Source organism: Panulirus ornatus, chromosome 11 (genome assembly GCF_036320965.1).
Source record: "Panulirus ornatus isolate Po-2019 chromosome 11, ASM3632096v1, whole genome shotgun sequence".
Lineage (NCBI taxonomy): Eukaryota > Metazoa > Arthropoda > Malacostraca > Decapoda > Palinuridae > Panulirus > Panulirus ornatus.
In genome coordinates, this window is record NC_092234.1 from 59,051,461 (window position 1) to 59,068,564 (window position 17,104).

Below are 17,104 nucleotides of genomic sequence, written 5' to 3' on the forward strand. Positions count from 1 at the left end.
AGGTCTGTGGGGCCTGGATGTGGAAAGGGAGCTGTGGTTTCAGTGCATTACACATGACAGCTTGATACTGAGTGTGAACAAATGTGGCCTTTTTTGTCTTTTCCTGATGCTGTCTCACTGGAGGGGGGTTAGGTGGTGGGGAAGCAATGGGAATGGATGAAGGCAGCAAGTATGAATATGTTCATGTGTATATATGTATGTGTCTTTGTGTGAAAAGTTGAAATGTATATGCAAGTATATGTGCGTGTATGGGCGTTTATGTATATACATGTGTATGTGGGGGTTGGGCCATTCCTCGTCTGTTTCCTTGAACTACTCCTTGACACAGGAGACAGTGAGTAAGTATAATAAAAAGAATAGCTCAGAAATTATCACATATCGGTCATATATTTTTTCGGTCACATTAACTTTGAAGGACATAGAGAAGCATATAGATTGCGATTTGTTCCCTTGTAGTTCCTTAAAAGCTATGCCACCCATTCACTTCCAAAAGAGAAATGACAGGCAAACCATGTCTTTGTTTGTTGATCCTTACTACCAGTAAGAAATGTTTTGTAAACAGATATCTCCATATACTTTCACTCCAATGAAGCAAAATAAGAGCAATTTGATTCTGACATTTTATTACAAAACTTCATTTAACTTTTGAAGAGGAAGTACCTTACACTTTGTTAGGTGAATGCATTTTATAAGCATACTTTCCTGTTGTATCATAGCATGGCAATGTCAGTGGCATCCATAAACCACTGGTTTCCATGCTTTAACATTTGGTTCTTTTGACTAATTATTTTAAACTTTTAGAGGATAATAAGTAAATTTTGAAGGATAGTAAGAATTTTGCTCTCAAAGTATGGTATGGGTAGGTAGTAGGTAGTTGGCAGCCAATGCTCAGGAAGGTTTATTACCAGTACTACCCACCTGGGTATCAGGAAAGCTAAGTGACATCTGCTTAACGAACCAGCACTTTAGTGGTGGTCTAGGTGCACTTTTCTTTCTGCCCTAACATATGCACTACTGGCATTCTGTCCACAAACATAGAATCTCTCCATATCATTTGTAAAACTTAACACATGCAGCTCATTCTTTGTAATTACATTTTCCTGCAGTAAGCACTATGAGCTAGCCCTGCCTTTTGGCAGAATGGTAGGAGCAGTAGATAGTAGCAGGTAGGAACATTTAGGCAGGAGCATTAGGTACAAGTAGTAGGTAGGAGCATTACATAGAACTAGTCATTAGGAACATTAGGTAGAAGCCTCTGCTAGACTTGCCCTCTGCCAGTGGCTTGTTAAGGGTGAGGCACTAAAGGCTTAGAAGTGGCATTGGAAAATCTATTTGAGGATATTCCAGTTGGAACAAGTGTCAGAGATATAGATAGATAGAATTAGGGTATTGTAATGTCATCATCTGTTATAATCAAACAATGCTATCATCTGTCACCTATAGACTATTGGTTTCCATGTGTTAACTTTACTTAAATCAAAATACTGGCCAGGTTCAATTTTGTTGATTCTGGCCTTTGTCTTTTCTGAGAAAAGTGGTCATAAAGGACCAATTTTCAAAGATTAAGAGTAAGATATAGTATTTGATTTGTACTGGAAAGTATAAGTGAATCATTTTGAAAGGATCCTAGCCCTAACCAGTTAGAAATAAGGAATCTATTTTCAAATAAGCACAAATACAAGAATTTAATGTCATTTATAGTGCATTATTACAGCCATATCATGCTGCCATACATGGACCTCTTATTATCCATAATTGCACTAATGGAGGAATCAGCCTTGCTTGACAGCTATCATTATGTATTTGTTGCCATACCATTGGAGAATTTTTTAGCCTGGACTGATAGAATTGGTGACCAACATTTAGGTATTCCCTAACTATCTAGGCTAACCTTAAGGCTCACTTGTCTGGGCCTACTTCAGGACAATTCTGAAACACCCGTATCCTTCCTTTTGTATAGATGTTAGGAATGAGTCTGCTGTGATTGACCCTGAAGGACTTATGGTGGGATGGCAAGAGTGACCTGGCTGAGGAAATGGTTTTAGCAGTTATGATTTTTGATGTGCAACATTGTATAATTAGTAGTGAGGGTGTGACCAATTTAGTATAGAAATTACTATAAGTGATTTTTCCTTTGATACAGTGTCTGTAAAAAAAACTTGGCATTCCCATACATTTTTAAAGATAATGTCACAGTTACATGTTATTACTTTGTCATTTCTCTTTTGCCCTTAATTAACATCTGCAGATGTCTGGGCATGAAATTTGCAAGGTTTCTGAAGTATTCTAGGTTCATGTTGTGGTTTCATAGGGTCTTGATCTGCTGAATGTGTTGAAGCACTGATGAGATAATGTAGGAAGCAGCTCCCTGATCATGCATTCTCAGCACCACGCAATTACCCTCATTTTCTTGCTTCCAGGTGAAAATTTGGGCTTTCTCCTCCTCAGGAAGGTAAGAGTCAACCATCTTGAAGCATACATGGAAGAAATACAGTGGTCACAAGTGAAATTCCCAAAATGAAGTAGCAGCCATGAAGAGTAAAGAAAGAAAATCATTCCTTCAAGATAGTATGTGGCACACTGAGGCAAGTTGCTGGAGCTCATACCATCAGAAACACTTGTCTCAGCAATCAGATTTGTGATAGTATCACCCTGAGAGTATCATATGTTTGTACCCACAATACACCATACCTGTGTATTGCCTTTGAAAATATATGAGTCAGAACAAGGCTTTTTTGCAGACATTGATGCAGTTAGACCTTCAGAGAGGGAAGATTCAATTTGGATCTGTATATGAATATGAGAGCCTTGACATAACAGGGATGATCTCCACATAAGAGAACCTTATCCCTCTATCAGTGAAAATGAATTACTATTTTGTTTTCATATCAAATACGGGCACATCTCAAGATCTACCAAATTCTTCAATAAGAAAATTGATATAACTGATACTGTTCAAATAGCATACTCACTGACCTGAGTGTCATCAACCACTGCCAGCAAACAGAACATATTTCAGAAAAGAGATGTTTTAACTAAGTTGCATCTGACATGCAATGCAAACCTGGAATGAGGTTTATCAACTGCAATAGTTCCTGTGAAGCCAGTTACATATAAAAGGCTGTTTTGCTGAAGCAGAAGCTTGGTCAGGTGGCATCACAATGTTCACTGATGGTGAAGACAGGTTGAATCAACTCGATACAACATTACAGGAGAAGCCATTGAAAGCACTGTATAGGATTTCCTATATAGTGTCATTGTATAAAGGCAAGGGGTACAAAAGCAAATGTCTGAATTACAGGTAAGGGAAAAAGTAAGTGTATGAATTCCAAAGGTTTATGTTTATTGAGTGTACTTGGCAAGTTGTATGGAAGAGTAGTGACACAGAGGGTGGTGGCATGTATGGACCATCAGACTGAAGAAAAATGTGGCTTCAGAAGTGGAGGATGTGAATCATAGTGGCCTTCCCATTGAAAATGGTTACTTCAATATGCCATGCCACACACAGGCAGTGGAACGCCATATAAAATTGATTGCGGAAGCATCAACTAAAGTGTGTGGCCAAAAAAGTAAAGATGGGTACAAAAGAACAACCCTTCAAAGTAGAAAGGCTTTGCCAAAATTTGAGTAAAAAGAAAAAAAAAAAAGAAAAAAAAGAATTCATGACTTAAAAAAGCATAGCTTCTTATATAGTTGGGTGTTTGGGAAGGAGTTAGGGTTGTACTTGAAATGCAGACACATCCACTCTGTGAGTTCTGGGTTGTTTCTGAAATATTGTTCTTCTTAATCTGAAGTATAATGCTTCAAAGACTATTTGTTATATCTTAGAGGAATACCACACTAAACTTCAAATTTCACAAATATCACAAAAATAGAAAGGCATTTATTTAGAATTTAATATTACTGTAATGAAGAATGAGTTGTCATTTTTACCTAATGCTGTTCATATACTATTATAGTACCTATGGCTGAAAAATATTGCAATTAGCTTTTTAGCTATATAGGTGGTATTTTTAGTAAAAATGCTGTCTGTTTTCCTGGCGCTACCTCACTGAAGCATTGGGTAGCAATGCTGTTTCCTGTGGCGTGGGGTAGTGCCAGGAATGGACGAAGACAAGTAAGTAAGAATATGTACATGTGTATATATGTATATGTCTGTGTATGTATATATGTAAAGTATGTATATGTGCTTGATGATAGAGTGGCAGATATAGGGTGTTTTGGTCGAGGTGGTGTGCAAAGTGAGAGGGTTAGGAAAAATGATTTGGTAAACAGAGAAGAGGTAGTAAAAGCTTTGCGGGAGATGAAAGCCGCCAAGGCAGCGGGTTTGGATGGCATTGCAGTAGAATTTATTAAAAAAGGGGGTGACTGTATTGTTGACTGGTTGGTAAGGTTATTTAATGTATGTATGTCTCATGGTGAGGTGCCTGAGGATTGGCGGAATGCTTGCATAGTGCCATTGTACACAGGCAAAGGGGATAAAAGTGAATGCTCTAATTACAGAGGTATAAGTTTGTTGAGTATTCCTGGGAAATTATATGGGAGGGTATTGATTGAGAGGGTGAAGGCATGTACAGAGCATCAGATTGGGGAAGAGCAGTGTGGTTTCAGAAGTGGTAGAGGATGTGTGGATCAGGTGTTTGCTTTGAAGAATGTATGTGAGAAATACTTAGAAAGGCAAATGGATTTGTATGTAGCATTTATGGATCTCGAGAAGGCATATGATAAAGAGTTGATAGAGATTCTCTGTGGAAGGTATTAAGAATATATGGTGTGGGAGGCAAGTTGCTAGAAGCAGTGAAATGTTTTTATCGAGGATGTAAGGCATGTGTACATGTAGGAAGAGAGGAAAGTGATTGGTTCTCAGTGAATGTAGGTTTGTGGCAGGGGTGTGTGATGTCTCCATGGTTGTTTAATCTGTTTATGGATGGGTTTGTTAGGAGGTGAATGCAAGAGTTTTGGAAAGAGGGGCAAGTATGCAGTCTGTTGTGGATGAGAGAGCTTGGGAAGTGAGTCAGTTGTTGTTCGCTGATGATACAGCGCTGGTGGCTGATTCGTGTGAGAAACTGCAGAAGCTGGTGGATGAGCTTGGTAAAGTTTGTGAAAGAAGAAAGCTTAGAGTAAATGTGAATAAGAGCAAGGTTATTAGGTACAGTAGGGTTGAGGGACAAGTCAATTGGGAGGTAAGTTTGAATGGAGAAAACTGGAGGAAGTGAAGTGTTTTAGATATCTGGGAGTGGATTTGGCAGTGGATGGAACCTTGGGAGCGGAAGTGAATCATAGGGTGGGGGAGGGGGCGAAAGTTCTGGGAGCATTGAAGAATGTGTGGAAGTCGAGAACATTATCTCAGAAAGCAAAAATGGGTATGTTTGAAGGAACAGTGGTTCCAACAATGTTATAAGGTTGCGAAGCGTGGGCTATGGATAGAGTTGTGCGGAGGAGGGTGGATGTGCTGGAAACGAGATGTTTGAGGACAATATGTGGTGTGAGATGGTTTGATTGAGTAAGGTAATAATAGGGTAAGAGAGATGTGTGTATATGAGTGGATGGGCCACTCCATCTGTTTCCTGGTACTACCTCACTGATGCAGGAAACAGCAAGTAAGTATATAAAAAAAAATTCATTGGGGGTGCTGAAGGTGTTGTTCGCTGACTTCCAGATTGTAGAAATACTTTATTGAAGTGTAATTCTATAAAACTAACACTATCTCTCTTAAAAATAAGAATATTTTGAGGTTGATTTTTTTCAATAAATGCACATTTTAATATCCTTTTTTTTGGGGAGGGGGGATGCTAAAGATAGTGCCAAGAATCCATATATTTTTGCATTTTTCTCATGCTTTCACAACTTTTCGGCACTACCCTCATGAATTTAAAGAAAAGTGTAAAAACAATCCACCCTACTGATCAATAAGATATGAAAGAGGTAAAAAGAAAGAAGTATAGTATTAAGAAAAGTATGTATGAGAGAGCTTTATAGGGTGAGATAAAATGGTTTAGACATATAGCAAGAATGAATAAGGAGAGGATAAGAGTGCATATATGTTGGAAGTGGAGGGCCCAAGAGGGGGGAAACCAAAATGAAGGTGGGAGGATGGAGTGAAATATGCCAAAACATGCAAGAGAGTGTAGTATGCATGGGATGCAAAACAGATAAGTTAAATGGAGTGATGTGGTATACAGCAGGTGATGTGCCTCTAGTTTCAGTGCATTGTATATCACTCCTAGAGAGTGTATGTGAGCAAACGGGGTTGTCAGTTTTTTATGCTTTCTTGTTGCCTGGGATACAGCTGAACTAGTTGGAAAACTGTACTAGGGGATATTCTTAAACATCCTTAAATCAAAAGCACAGGGTGAAAACTCCCATGACTAATAAAGGACAGCCTCAAGCTTCTACTAAGAAAGGCAGAAGCTTAAACAAATATTACGAATACTGATAGGAGATGAGTAAACCACTTTGCTCTATGGAATATAAATTTTTTTTTTTATAATTAGTCACTGTCTTCCACATTAGTGAGGTAGTGCAAGGAAACAAACAAAAGAATGGCCCAACCCACCCACATACACAGGTATATACATAAACGCTCACACACGCACGGACATACACATACCTATATATTTCAACATATACATACACAGCTATATACATATATACACATCCACACTTGCTGCCTTCATCCATTCCCGTTGCCACCCCATCACAAATGCTATTATGAAAAGGCATCAATGTTTTGTATATTTCAATAGCGTTTTAAAATCTTCCTTTGGTTTAAGTTCTGACAAAGACAAACAGTACAAATGCAAACGGTCAATTGACTGACTATTCCCTTGTGACTGTGAACTAAATTTACGACATGAAAAAGTGAGGGGCCTTAACAACTGATCACTAGAGCAAATATTTTCAAAAATGGAAGAAACCTCACATCCACTATCCCTCTGTTTTGAGATGTAAGTTAGCTGATGACATCCTGAAACAATATGCTGGTTAAATGATGCAAACTGATTATGAGTTAATTGCAGAAGAATCTGCACTTGCTCAACTGAATTCATGAATACCAAAGCAGTTGCAGTACCATCATCAATAACTACTTGAGCACTAGCAGTCATTTTGGCAGATGATTCTGCATGACAACCAACGTAAGTACATGATCCTTTGGCCATCTCTGAATTGCAAAAGTTACATACAGTGTTAAAACTGACCTTCTGAATTTGTCCAACAGTGGCAAAACATTGAAATGCTCCATGGCAATTGGAGAGGTCTTGAAGAAAATAATGATTTTGTCTGTTCATAATGGGATTATTAGTAATTACCTTAGGATCAGGCAGAGTTACTGGGGTTAGACATGTAAATACTGTGCTCTTGAGATAAATCATCTTGCTTTTCTGTGAAGTGTTTCTCTGCACACAAGATGCAATAACTCTCACACCTGGTATTACTGCCAATGGATAGTGTAATGTAAAGTTATTAAAAGAGCTGCTAAAATACAACCATATTTCACTATGAGCATTTTCATTATCTTGTAGCAAAATCCTTATGATTTTGTTCCCCGGGATGCCAATATGGTAATCATTGCACGTATCTGATGGATGCTGCCTCAGTTCTGAAGCGAATTTAGGAGTCATATATTGTTTATCTTTAACAATACCAGTGACAGACACTAGTCCACTTTCTTCAAACAGTGGATCTAAAACCTCTATTACGTTAATTTCACTCTGATGAGGTTTTTCTTGTGTTACAGCTATTACTGATGAACCAGCTGGAAGGGAAACACATTCACATGTACCAAAGTGACTCTGAAGTGGTCTTAAGCATGCACTTGCTTGACTTTTTTTCATCATAAGCTCAACATTCACTGACTTTGGAATCTGTACCATACAGCAATATCCATCCTGAATGCATGAATGAATCAATGCATTCTCACCATAAAACTTCACAAATTTTTGCCATTTCTTATCAATTGTGTGACAATCCTTACTTTCTATAAATCCTTGGGCAATAAAAAACATATCATGGGATAAATTTTGAGAACCTGCTTTTACAACTTGGGGATTATTGAACACTATACCAGATTTTGATATTATTTTGATTTCAAATGAAAATTTTATATCATTTTTGATACTTGTGATTTCCTGTGTTTCATTCAGTGGCCGGTTTAAAACAACTACATCCGAGCATTTATTCAAAATATACTTCTTGCACACATTCTCAATCATTCCTCTATCAATCAAACAGAATTTTTCTTCAACAAGATCAAATTTATAAATGGCCACAACTGTACCAACCATATCAAAGAGGTTTTCTTTATTACCTACAATAACAAAATCTATTTTTGACTCTTGCTGATGTATCTGGAGAACACCATTCTCACCAAGCTGAAGTTTTCCCACTAGCACTCTTGGCTCATCTTCACGTAAAACAGCATGATGCCAAAGTCTTTCGTGTTTACATTCTATATGATCTTCATCATTTACAGATGTCTTCAAGCTGGCCACAGAAACCAAAGTAAATGGAGGTACAAATTCCTGGAAATTCAGTATGGTATTAGAAATGATTTTACAATGAAAAAAAAATTATATCTATACCTTACGTATCTCTACCTACAAGCATCTACAAGTTTGTCCAATCACAGAATAACCAACTCAGGTCCATGCCATAGCATGGTAGTGAGATATGGCAAAATGGCAGCTCACCCCATCATTCACTATCAACTCGAGTCATGCCTTAGACTTTTTACAGTATGGACTCAAGATATGATTTCTTGAAAAGTAAACTGAGGAAGAAAGGTATGGAAACTCCGAGTTCTGCCAATGGTTATGAAATACTTTTCCATAATTCAAAACCTAAATTTTTCACCTTGGGAGAGAACCCCCTCTGGCTTTCTATATGCATAGCTCCATGGAGCAAGAAAGACCTGAAAAGAAACCTAGAAAAAAATATATAAAAGGACTTTTCCCTTTGTGACACTTTGACATGTGCGATAGATCAATATTTAAGAAAGCAACATATCCAGATCCAAAAAGGGTGATCAGCGAGAATTAAACAGAGGCATCATAAAATAAATTCACGGCTGAAAAAAATCACTGGACTCACCAAAGGAGATTCCTGTTAAGCCAAAGCAAAGGCCACTTACCTTACATCACAAGCCTGTCACCAAAGGGAGTTTGAGGGATTCAAACAAACCCCCATTTGTCTCTGAAACATAATACTGGAAGTCCTGACTTTGTACCAATTTGTACATACCACTGATGGCATGAAAAGACCACCAGGCTTCCAAACAGTTTAACTAATGCTTTAAAGCATATTTTTTTTCCATTTTTAAACTCAAGGTAACTGGTAGTGAAATTTGGCACCTGTGCTTTTTGCAAATGTTTTTGATCCAAATGTTTGGCCACATGATGTCCAGCTATGAAACCCAAGATCGCTTTCACTATAGGCCTAGTCACAATTTTAGAACCAGCATTGAGCTGTGTGTAAAAGATGCCAGTTAACAGTGTTTAATTATTCGTATTTTTGCCAAGGTTAGTCACTAAATCAATATGAAGAAGCTGTTTAAGAAACAAAACAAATAATGCAATAAATAATGAGGAGCATATCACTATGGTATAACTTCATATACTATTAACTTTGTCTTTCAACCATTCTCGTTAACTATTCTCTGTCCATGTCGCAATGTTACCTCCGTCACCAATTTGTTTCTGTTTCATCTTTATATTAATTGTCTGACTCAATATATCCTAACTTCATTTATATTTCCCCAATTATATGTTTCCCTTACCCCAATATCTCACAGAAGGCAACTAAGAGGAATGGGAGTGGGGTTGAAAACCCTCCTTTTCAAGTATTTCAATTCTTAAAGATGGAGTAGGAGCCAAGCATGGAAAGCACATCCTCCTCAAAGGCTCAGACTTGGGTGTCTGAATATGTGTGGATGTCACTCTGATGAAAAGAAAGGAGATATAGGCAGAATGTTTGAGGTAAGGAACCTGTATACTCTGGCTCTGGCTCAAAAGGTATGGGGGAAGAATGGTTTGGGAAAGTCTTAGGGTTAGTGTGAGGACGAGAGCTAAGGAAGGGGTAGAATTACAGCTGAAATGGGAATTGTGGGAATGTGTGAAATGTGAAAGGAAATGAGCTACAAACTGATGGAGGTAAAAATGGGTGATTTTTAGTGCTTATGCACCTGACCTTGAGAAAACAATGAAGAGAGGCTACTGTTTGGATGGCAGCTGAGTGAGGATGTCAGCAGTTATGATGCAAGGGATTGGGTATTAGTGATGGATGATTTAATTGCAAGAGTGAGGAATGTGGCAGTTGAGGGTGTAACCAGGTGCATAGGATAACCAATACTGTGAATAAGAATGAACAGCTTGTGGAGTTGTTTCCTAAAAAAGGAAAGATGTTTGGAAATACGTGGTTTAAAAAGAGGTATACACATAAGTATACATGGGTGAGTAGGAAAGATATGCTTATTGGATTACATACTAATTGACAGGCATGCAAAAGAGGGACACTTGGTTGTGAGACTGCTGAGAAAGGCAGCTGGTGGGATGCCTAATCATTATTTGGTGGAGGTAAGGATGAAGATTTCTAGAGATTTTTAGAAAAGAGGAAATGCTATGAGTGAGTGACAAGTGGAGAGTGAAAGTGAGTGAGCTTGTGAGCCTGGAAAAGAGACCTATGTGAAGAAATACCAGGAGAGATCAAGTGTAGAATGGCAAAAGGTGAGAGCAAACTGAAACTATGGGAATGGGCGAGGAATGGGAGGGTTTTAGGGAAAATGTGCTGGCATGTGCAATCAATGTGTGTGGCATGCAGAAGTCAGGAGGTGGGCAAGTAAAAAAGGGAAGTCAGCTGATAATGTAAAGTTGCTAGTGAAACAGAAAAGTGAGGTGTTTGAGTGCAGGCATTTTTTTTATTGGTATGCAGAGGTACCTTATGTCACAAGCAACTGTATTTAGCACCATGAAAAGAATCCTAGTTATAGTTACACAATGGAGACCCTTGTCATACTTGTATGGGTTCCTTTTTCTGCTGTCTTTTATCGTAAAAGATGCACTTTATCAGTCTGTAGAAATGTCTTAAGTTACAATCATCCACAATAAACACTAGGAAAGAATCATAGTTTCAATAGCCCATATAACATAGGGGTAGGCACAACCCTAGTGTATTCCCAAATAAATTAGTTGCTGATTTGGCAAATGGTGAACTGTTAGCACTGGAAAAAGTTCTTTGTGCATCAGTTGGTGGTGTCAAAGAAGAGTCAAAGATGTACGAGTTAGCAAAGTTCAAAATGCAAATGAAAAACTAAACACATATAGCATGATAAATTTAAACATCTGTAGGGCTTGGTTATGAATAGGAGGCTCTGGTTTCGGTGCATTATACTTGACAGCTTGTGACTGGATATCAAAAATGAAGCTTTTTCTTTGTCTGTTACTCAGGATACCTCGCTAATGTGGGGAAATGACATGTATGGAAAAAATAAGCATATGGCTAATTTACTAGGTTTTTCTTTTTCTTTACCTTTTCTTGATATTTTCTATTATCTTTTATATTTCCTTGATAAACCCTAGTCCTGGTGACCCCCTCTCTTAAATTTACAGGATTGGTCTTTTAAGACTTCAGCTCCATCTGTGTCAGAGTAAATGATTTTCCATACTATGGAACTTCATTTTTGTTATATCATGTACAACTGCTTAAACAAATAAACAATTCAATTCCTTGGGTGTTTATGATGAAGTAAATCTATGATTCTTAACATCCTCTCAACTCAATTTTTTTTTTACTTTGTTTTGCAGTTCAAATTGCACTGCATCACTAATCAAAACTACAGCAAGCAAAATTTATGGCATAACTTAAGACTGCTGTGCAAGCTTTTTCTAAATGTGCCTCTTAAAGTTCAAAGAGCTAATTCTAATGTATGTCCAAACTAGTTCCCACCTGTATGCTGGCTAAGGAATAGTAGAGCATATCCCTTCAAAATAAAAATAATTTTCGGATCTGCCTCTTGATTTCAACTCACTGCCAACACCCTGTCATACAGTTAACCAATTACAATTGACAAATTTCATTCAAGTCTAACAACAAAATATATGTAGCGTATAATCTTACCCGTGTGACAATACACTGGTGGTGAGACAACAGGAATTCCTGAAGTAAAGAACGTGATTCTTTGTTCATAATATTTCGTCTGGCAGCTTCTTTAATCAACTTTGTTAGTAAGCCTCTGTTGCCATTCCACTGTCTCCTGGAAAAGAAAAAATCTTGTTCCAAATGTATTTTTCATTACAGAATTGGACAACAATGTAATCAGACATGCATATAATACTAAAATACATGAAATGAGGTGTTAGAGTGCATACAAAGCAGGTAGACACATGGATGGATGTCACTCCTTAGTCAGAAGAGTAAGGAAGACCCTTTTGATAAATGCTACCCTTTCATATGCATAGGGTCCCCACTATAAGTCAAACTGATACATGTCTTTTTAAAACATGCAGCAGAGGGGATCAACATACCCTAAATCACCAAATTGGCTGGATGCTTTCTTCCACCCAGTCTGTAAGCAACATGGGGCATGTACATTCACATGTCCTCCATGTTATGTTATGTTAAATTCCCATAATCTGACAACCATGAGTGGAAAATCTGGTGCCAGTGGAAAGTTGTCTAGTGTTCACAAGAGGCAGTAGTGTTTCTCAACATCAAAGTTTATATGACAAAGTGCAGCAGAACAGGCTGTAGATATTGTCTGCCATCTTGGCTTGCCTCTGACCACTAAGTGAAACAATATCAAGGACACTGATGAGATTATGAAAGAGGTGAAGCATACAACACAACATTCTACAGTGATCATCTGGCTGAAAAGCCATGCTATGGAAGCAATGGGAAGGATGCTGGCTAACTAGCAGGATGATATTCATAATTTTATTATACTTTATCCCTGCTTCCACCTCAGCGAGGTAACACTACGAAAGAGATGAAGAATGGCCCATCCATTCATATACACATATATATATACATATATGCCCATACACACACATATACATATCAACATATACATACATATACACAGACATATATACACATGTATATATTCATACTTGCTGCCTTTATACATTCCTCTTGCCACCCCACAGGAAGCAGCATCATTACCCCGTGCTTCAGCAAGGTAGGGCGAGGAAAACAGACACAAAGCCACATTCGTTCACACTCGGTCTCTAGCTGTCATGCGTAATGCACGGAAACCACAGCTCCCTATCCCCATCCAGGACCCACAGATTTTTCCACAGTATACACCAGATGCTTCACATGCCCTGGTTCAGTCCATTAATAGCATGTTGAACCGGTGTACCACATCATTCCCATTCACTTTATTCCTTGCTTGCCTCTCATTCTCCTGTATGTTCAGGCCCCAATCGCTCAAAATCATTTTCACTCCATCCTTCCACCTCCAATTTGGTCTCCCGCTTCTCCTTGTTCCCTTTACCTCTGACACATTTATCCTCTTTAACAATCTTTCCTCACTCATTCTCTCCATATGACCAAACCATTCAAACAAACCCTCTTCTGCTCTCTCAACCACTCTTTATTTCCACACATCTCATTACTTAATCAAACCACTTCACACCACATATTGTCCTCAAATATTTCATTTCCAACACATCCACCCTCCTCCGTACAACCCTATCTATAGCTTATGCCTCGCAACCATACAACATGGGTGGAACTACTATTCCTTCAAACATATCCATTTTTGCTCTTCAAGATAACATTCTCTCCTTCCACATGTTCTTCATCGCTCCCAGAACCTTCGCCCCCTCCCAACCTCGTGACTCACTTCAGCCTCCATGGTTCCATCCGCTGCTAAATCCACTCCCAGATATCTAAAACACCTCACTTCCTCCAATTTTTCTCCATTTAACCTTACATCCCAATTAATTTGCCCCTCAACCCTACTGAAGCTAATGACTTTGCTCTTATTCACATCTACTCTCAACTTTCTCTTTTCACATACTTTTCCAAACTCAGTTACCAACTTCAGCAGTCTCTCACTTGAAAAATATGCCGATAAGTCTTGCCTTCATTCAAGAGCAGGCACTCAGCTTATATGTACAAGTCAAGATAGAGGAGGGAAAGAGTTCTACAAGTAAAGAAACATTCAATGCTAGCCTTGACTTGTTTCCTGTTTCCAGTCTCACCATACAATAAAAAATATATGTGAGCAGGATAAAACAATGAATAGGGACACCTAGGTAGCTGAAACTTTCCAGGAGACTTGGAGGTTATAATCAAGGAAGGACACTAGGACCCTCAACAAGTCGTTAATGCAGGTGAGACATGACTTTACTGAAGGCAAATCCTATCAAAAACCAATATTTCTATCAACAAAAAGAGTGAAACAGCTTTCAAGGCTTTGAAAGACCATCTAACACTCTTGCTTAGCAGCAATGGCCCCTGAAGACAAGAAGCTAAAACCAGTGCTTGTTTACCACTAGGAGAATCCTCAAAACAATGACAATTTTTTTTTTTTTTTTTTGCCGCTGTCTCCCGCGTTTGCGAGGTAGCGCAAGGACGCAGACGAAAGAAATGGCCCAACCCACCCCTATACACATGTATATACATACGTCCACACACGCAAATATACATACCTACACAGCTTTCCATGGTTCACCCCAGACGCTTCACAAGCCCTGATTCAATCCACTGACAGCACAGTCAACCCCGGTATACCACATCGATCCAATTCACTCTATTCCTTGCCCTCCTTTCACCCTCCTGCATGTTCAGGCCCCGATCACACAAAATCTTTTTCACTCCATCTTTCCACCTCCAATTTGGTCTCCCACTTCTCCTCGTTCCCTCCACCTCCGACACATATATCCTCTTGGTCAATCTTTCCTCACTCATTATCTCCATGTGCCCAAACCATTTCAAAACACCTTCTTCTGCTCTCTCAACCACAGTCTTTTTATTTCCACACATCTCTCTTACCCTTACGTTACTTACTCGATCAAACCACCTCACACCACACATTGTCCTTAAACATCTCATTTCCAGCACATCCATCCTCCTGCGCACAACTCTATCCATAGCCCATGCCTCGCAACCATACAACATTGGGACAATTTTCATAAAGGCTAATATTCTGTGTCAGGGTCATGAATTATTTTATTACTGAGATGAAAAAATATTGTGAATAAAACAATTTTACCTTCATGATTCTCCTTGTTAGATGAAGCCATTGATCACAATTTGAACTATAAAGCTTTATGCTTAAACAGTAAAGTTAGGTTCCTGCCACCAAGGACTACTTCGCTCATCAAATCCATGGAGAAAGGCATGATTGCAAACTTTAAAGCTTACGATCTATAAAGGATCTTCAGGACATTCATCCATGAAAAGATGGATGGAAAAACCTACCATACAAGAATTCTGGTGTGGCATGGGCAGAAATAAGGTTCTGGTCCATGAACAGCATATGGAGAAAAATCTAGCCCAAAGCAGTGAATGACTCTTGGTTTTGAAGAGCCAAAGAAGAGGATATGATGGAGTTCTTGAGTTATATTCACAGCCTTTATACAATATGAACTTGGGTTAGTTTAACAGGCAAGCATTTGGTAAGAAAAGTAAAGATGGTGATAATGAAAGATACAATGCAGCTTGAATATAAGGGACTTGCAACAGTCTATTCAACATGTTTTCAACCTTGCTGATGAGGTGATCAAAATACTCAGGACTCTTGACTATCTGGCTGATTACTCCACTGAGGTTGCACACCTTATAATAGCATTTCATGCTACCGAGAGATTTATACACACAGATACACAGACCACAGATTCAAGATCCAAGCGAGGTGCTTTGACCTAAAAAAAAAAAGGTCCCTAAAAAGCAGTAGAAAAAGACAGCAAAGCAAAGGCTCTCTCCCCATCTTATACTCCCTCTGGCAACATGCTGGATAGGAAACAGGCAGAAAATAATACCTTCCAGGATTAATATGCATGAAGGAAATTTTTAGAGGAAAGTCATAAGGTAGAATGAACAATGAATATGTCATACATCCCATCACCATCGACATACATGCCTTCACTTTTGTTATAAAGACAATACTCAAGATGAACTCCAGCCTCTTGCCTAACCATGTCTATTCTATTCCTTATGCTGAAGAATAATACAGTAATTCTTACTTACTTTCTCAAAGCAGATGGTTTGGGTTAATCAATGTTGGTATATTACAGCAGCATGGCAAGGGAAAGATCAGTAGTTGAGAAGGTGGCATCTATCTATATATTCTATCATTCCTCTGATGCGTTCCCTTCTGGAACTTGCTCATTGGGGTGGCCATGGCAAAAGAGTCTCCATAATAGTGAACTCCAGTACCACTTCTTAGCCTTTAGTGCCTCACCCTCAAAAAGCCACTGTCAGAGGGCAAGTCTATCACAGTGTTGGCAGAGGCTCCTACATACTGTTCTTACTGATTACGTGTACCTATAGATCCTACCTTAAGTTCCTACCTACTACTTCTACCTAATGTTTCTACCTCAATGTTCCTACCTACTACTTCTATCCATTGCTCCTACCATTTTGACAAAGGGGATGGCTAGCACTTAGTGCTCACCACAGGAAAATCTCGCTAAGAAGAATGAGCCACGTGAGTTAACTGTTGTCAAGTATTATGTGTGACAAAGCAAGATTGTGTGTTTGTGGACAGAATGCCAGTAGTCCACGATAGGATGAGGCAGAAAGAAAAGACAGTTACCTGGGTCAGAGGAATGCAACTTGACAACCACTGAAGTGCTGGCTCATTACACAGCTGTCACTATCTCTCCTGATACCCAAGCAGGTAATACAGGTAATACGACCTTTGTCGCTGGCTGCCTACCAACTACTACCTACAAGATGGTAGCATAATATATCAGTATGTTATGATGACTGATTAAATTAATTTTTCAATACCAAAGAGTGACAAGTGATGATTAAGCCTAGTTTTGAAGGTATAAGTTTTGCTCTGAATGACATTTTCTGGGAGCTTATAATGTTGATGGTACAGAAACATTTCATCCAATCCAGATTAACTTGGTGACCTCTAAATTTTAGTACATTT

General features: G+C 38.7%; 1 protein-coding gene across 3 annotated transcripts in view; it reads right to left on the bottom strand.

The window, feature by feature from the left end:
- Nucleotides 1–606: 606 nt before the first annotated feature.
- The window catches only part of LOC139751578 (CST complex subunit CTC1-like), a 116,918-nt gene continuing 100,420 nt past the window's right edge, over nt 607–17,104 (bottom strand). For all 3 annotated transcript variants that reach the window (XM_071667162.1, XM_071667163.1, XM_071667161.1), the window contains 2 exons: nt 12,112–12,247; nt 607–8,522 (listed from right to left, as the gene is read on the bottom strand). In XM_071667162.1, the coding sequence (XP_071523263.1) occupies nt 6,723–8,522; nt 12,112–12,247 (1,936 nt within the window). In that variant the 3' untranslated portion in view covers nt 607–6,722. The remainder of the gene's footprint in view (nt 8,523–12,111; nt 12,248–17,104) is intronic.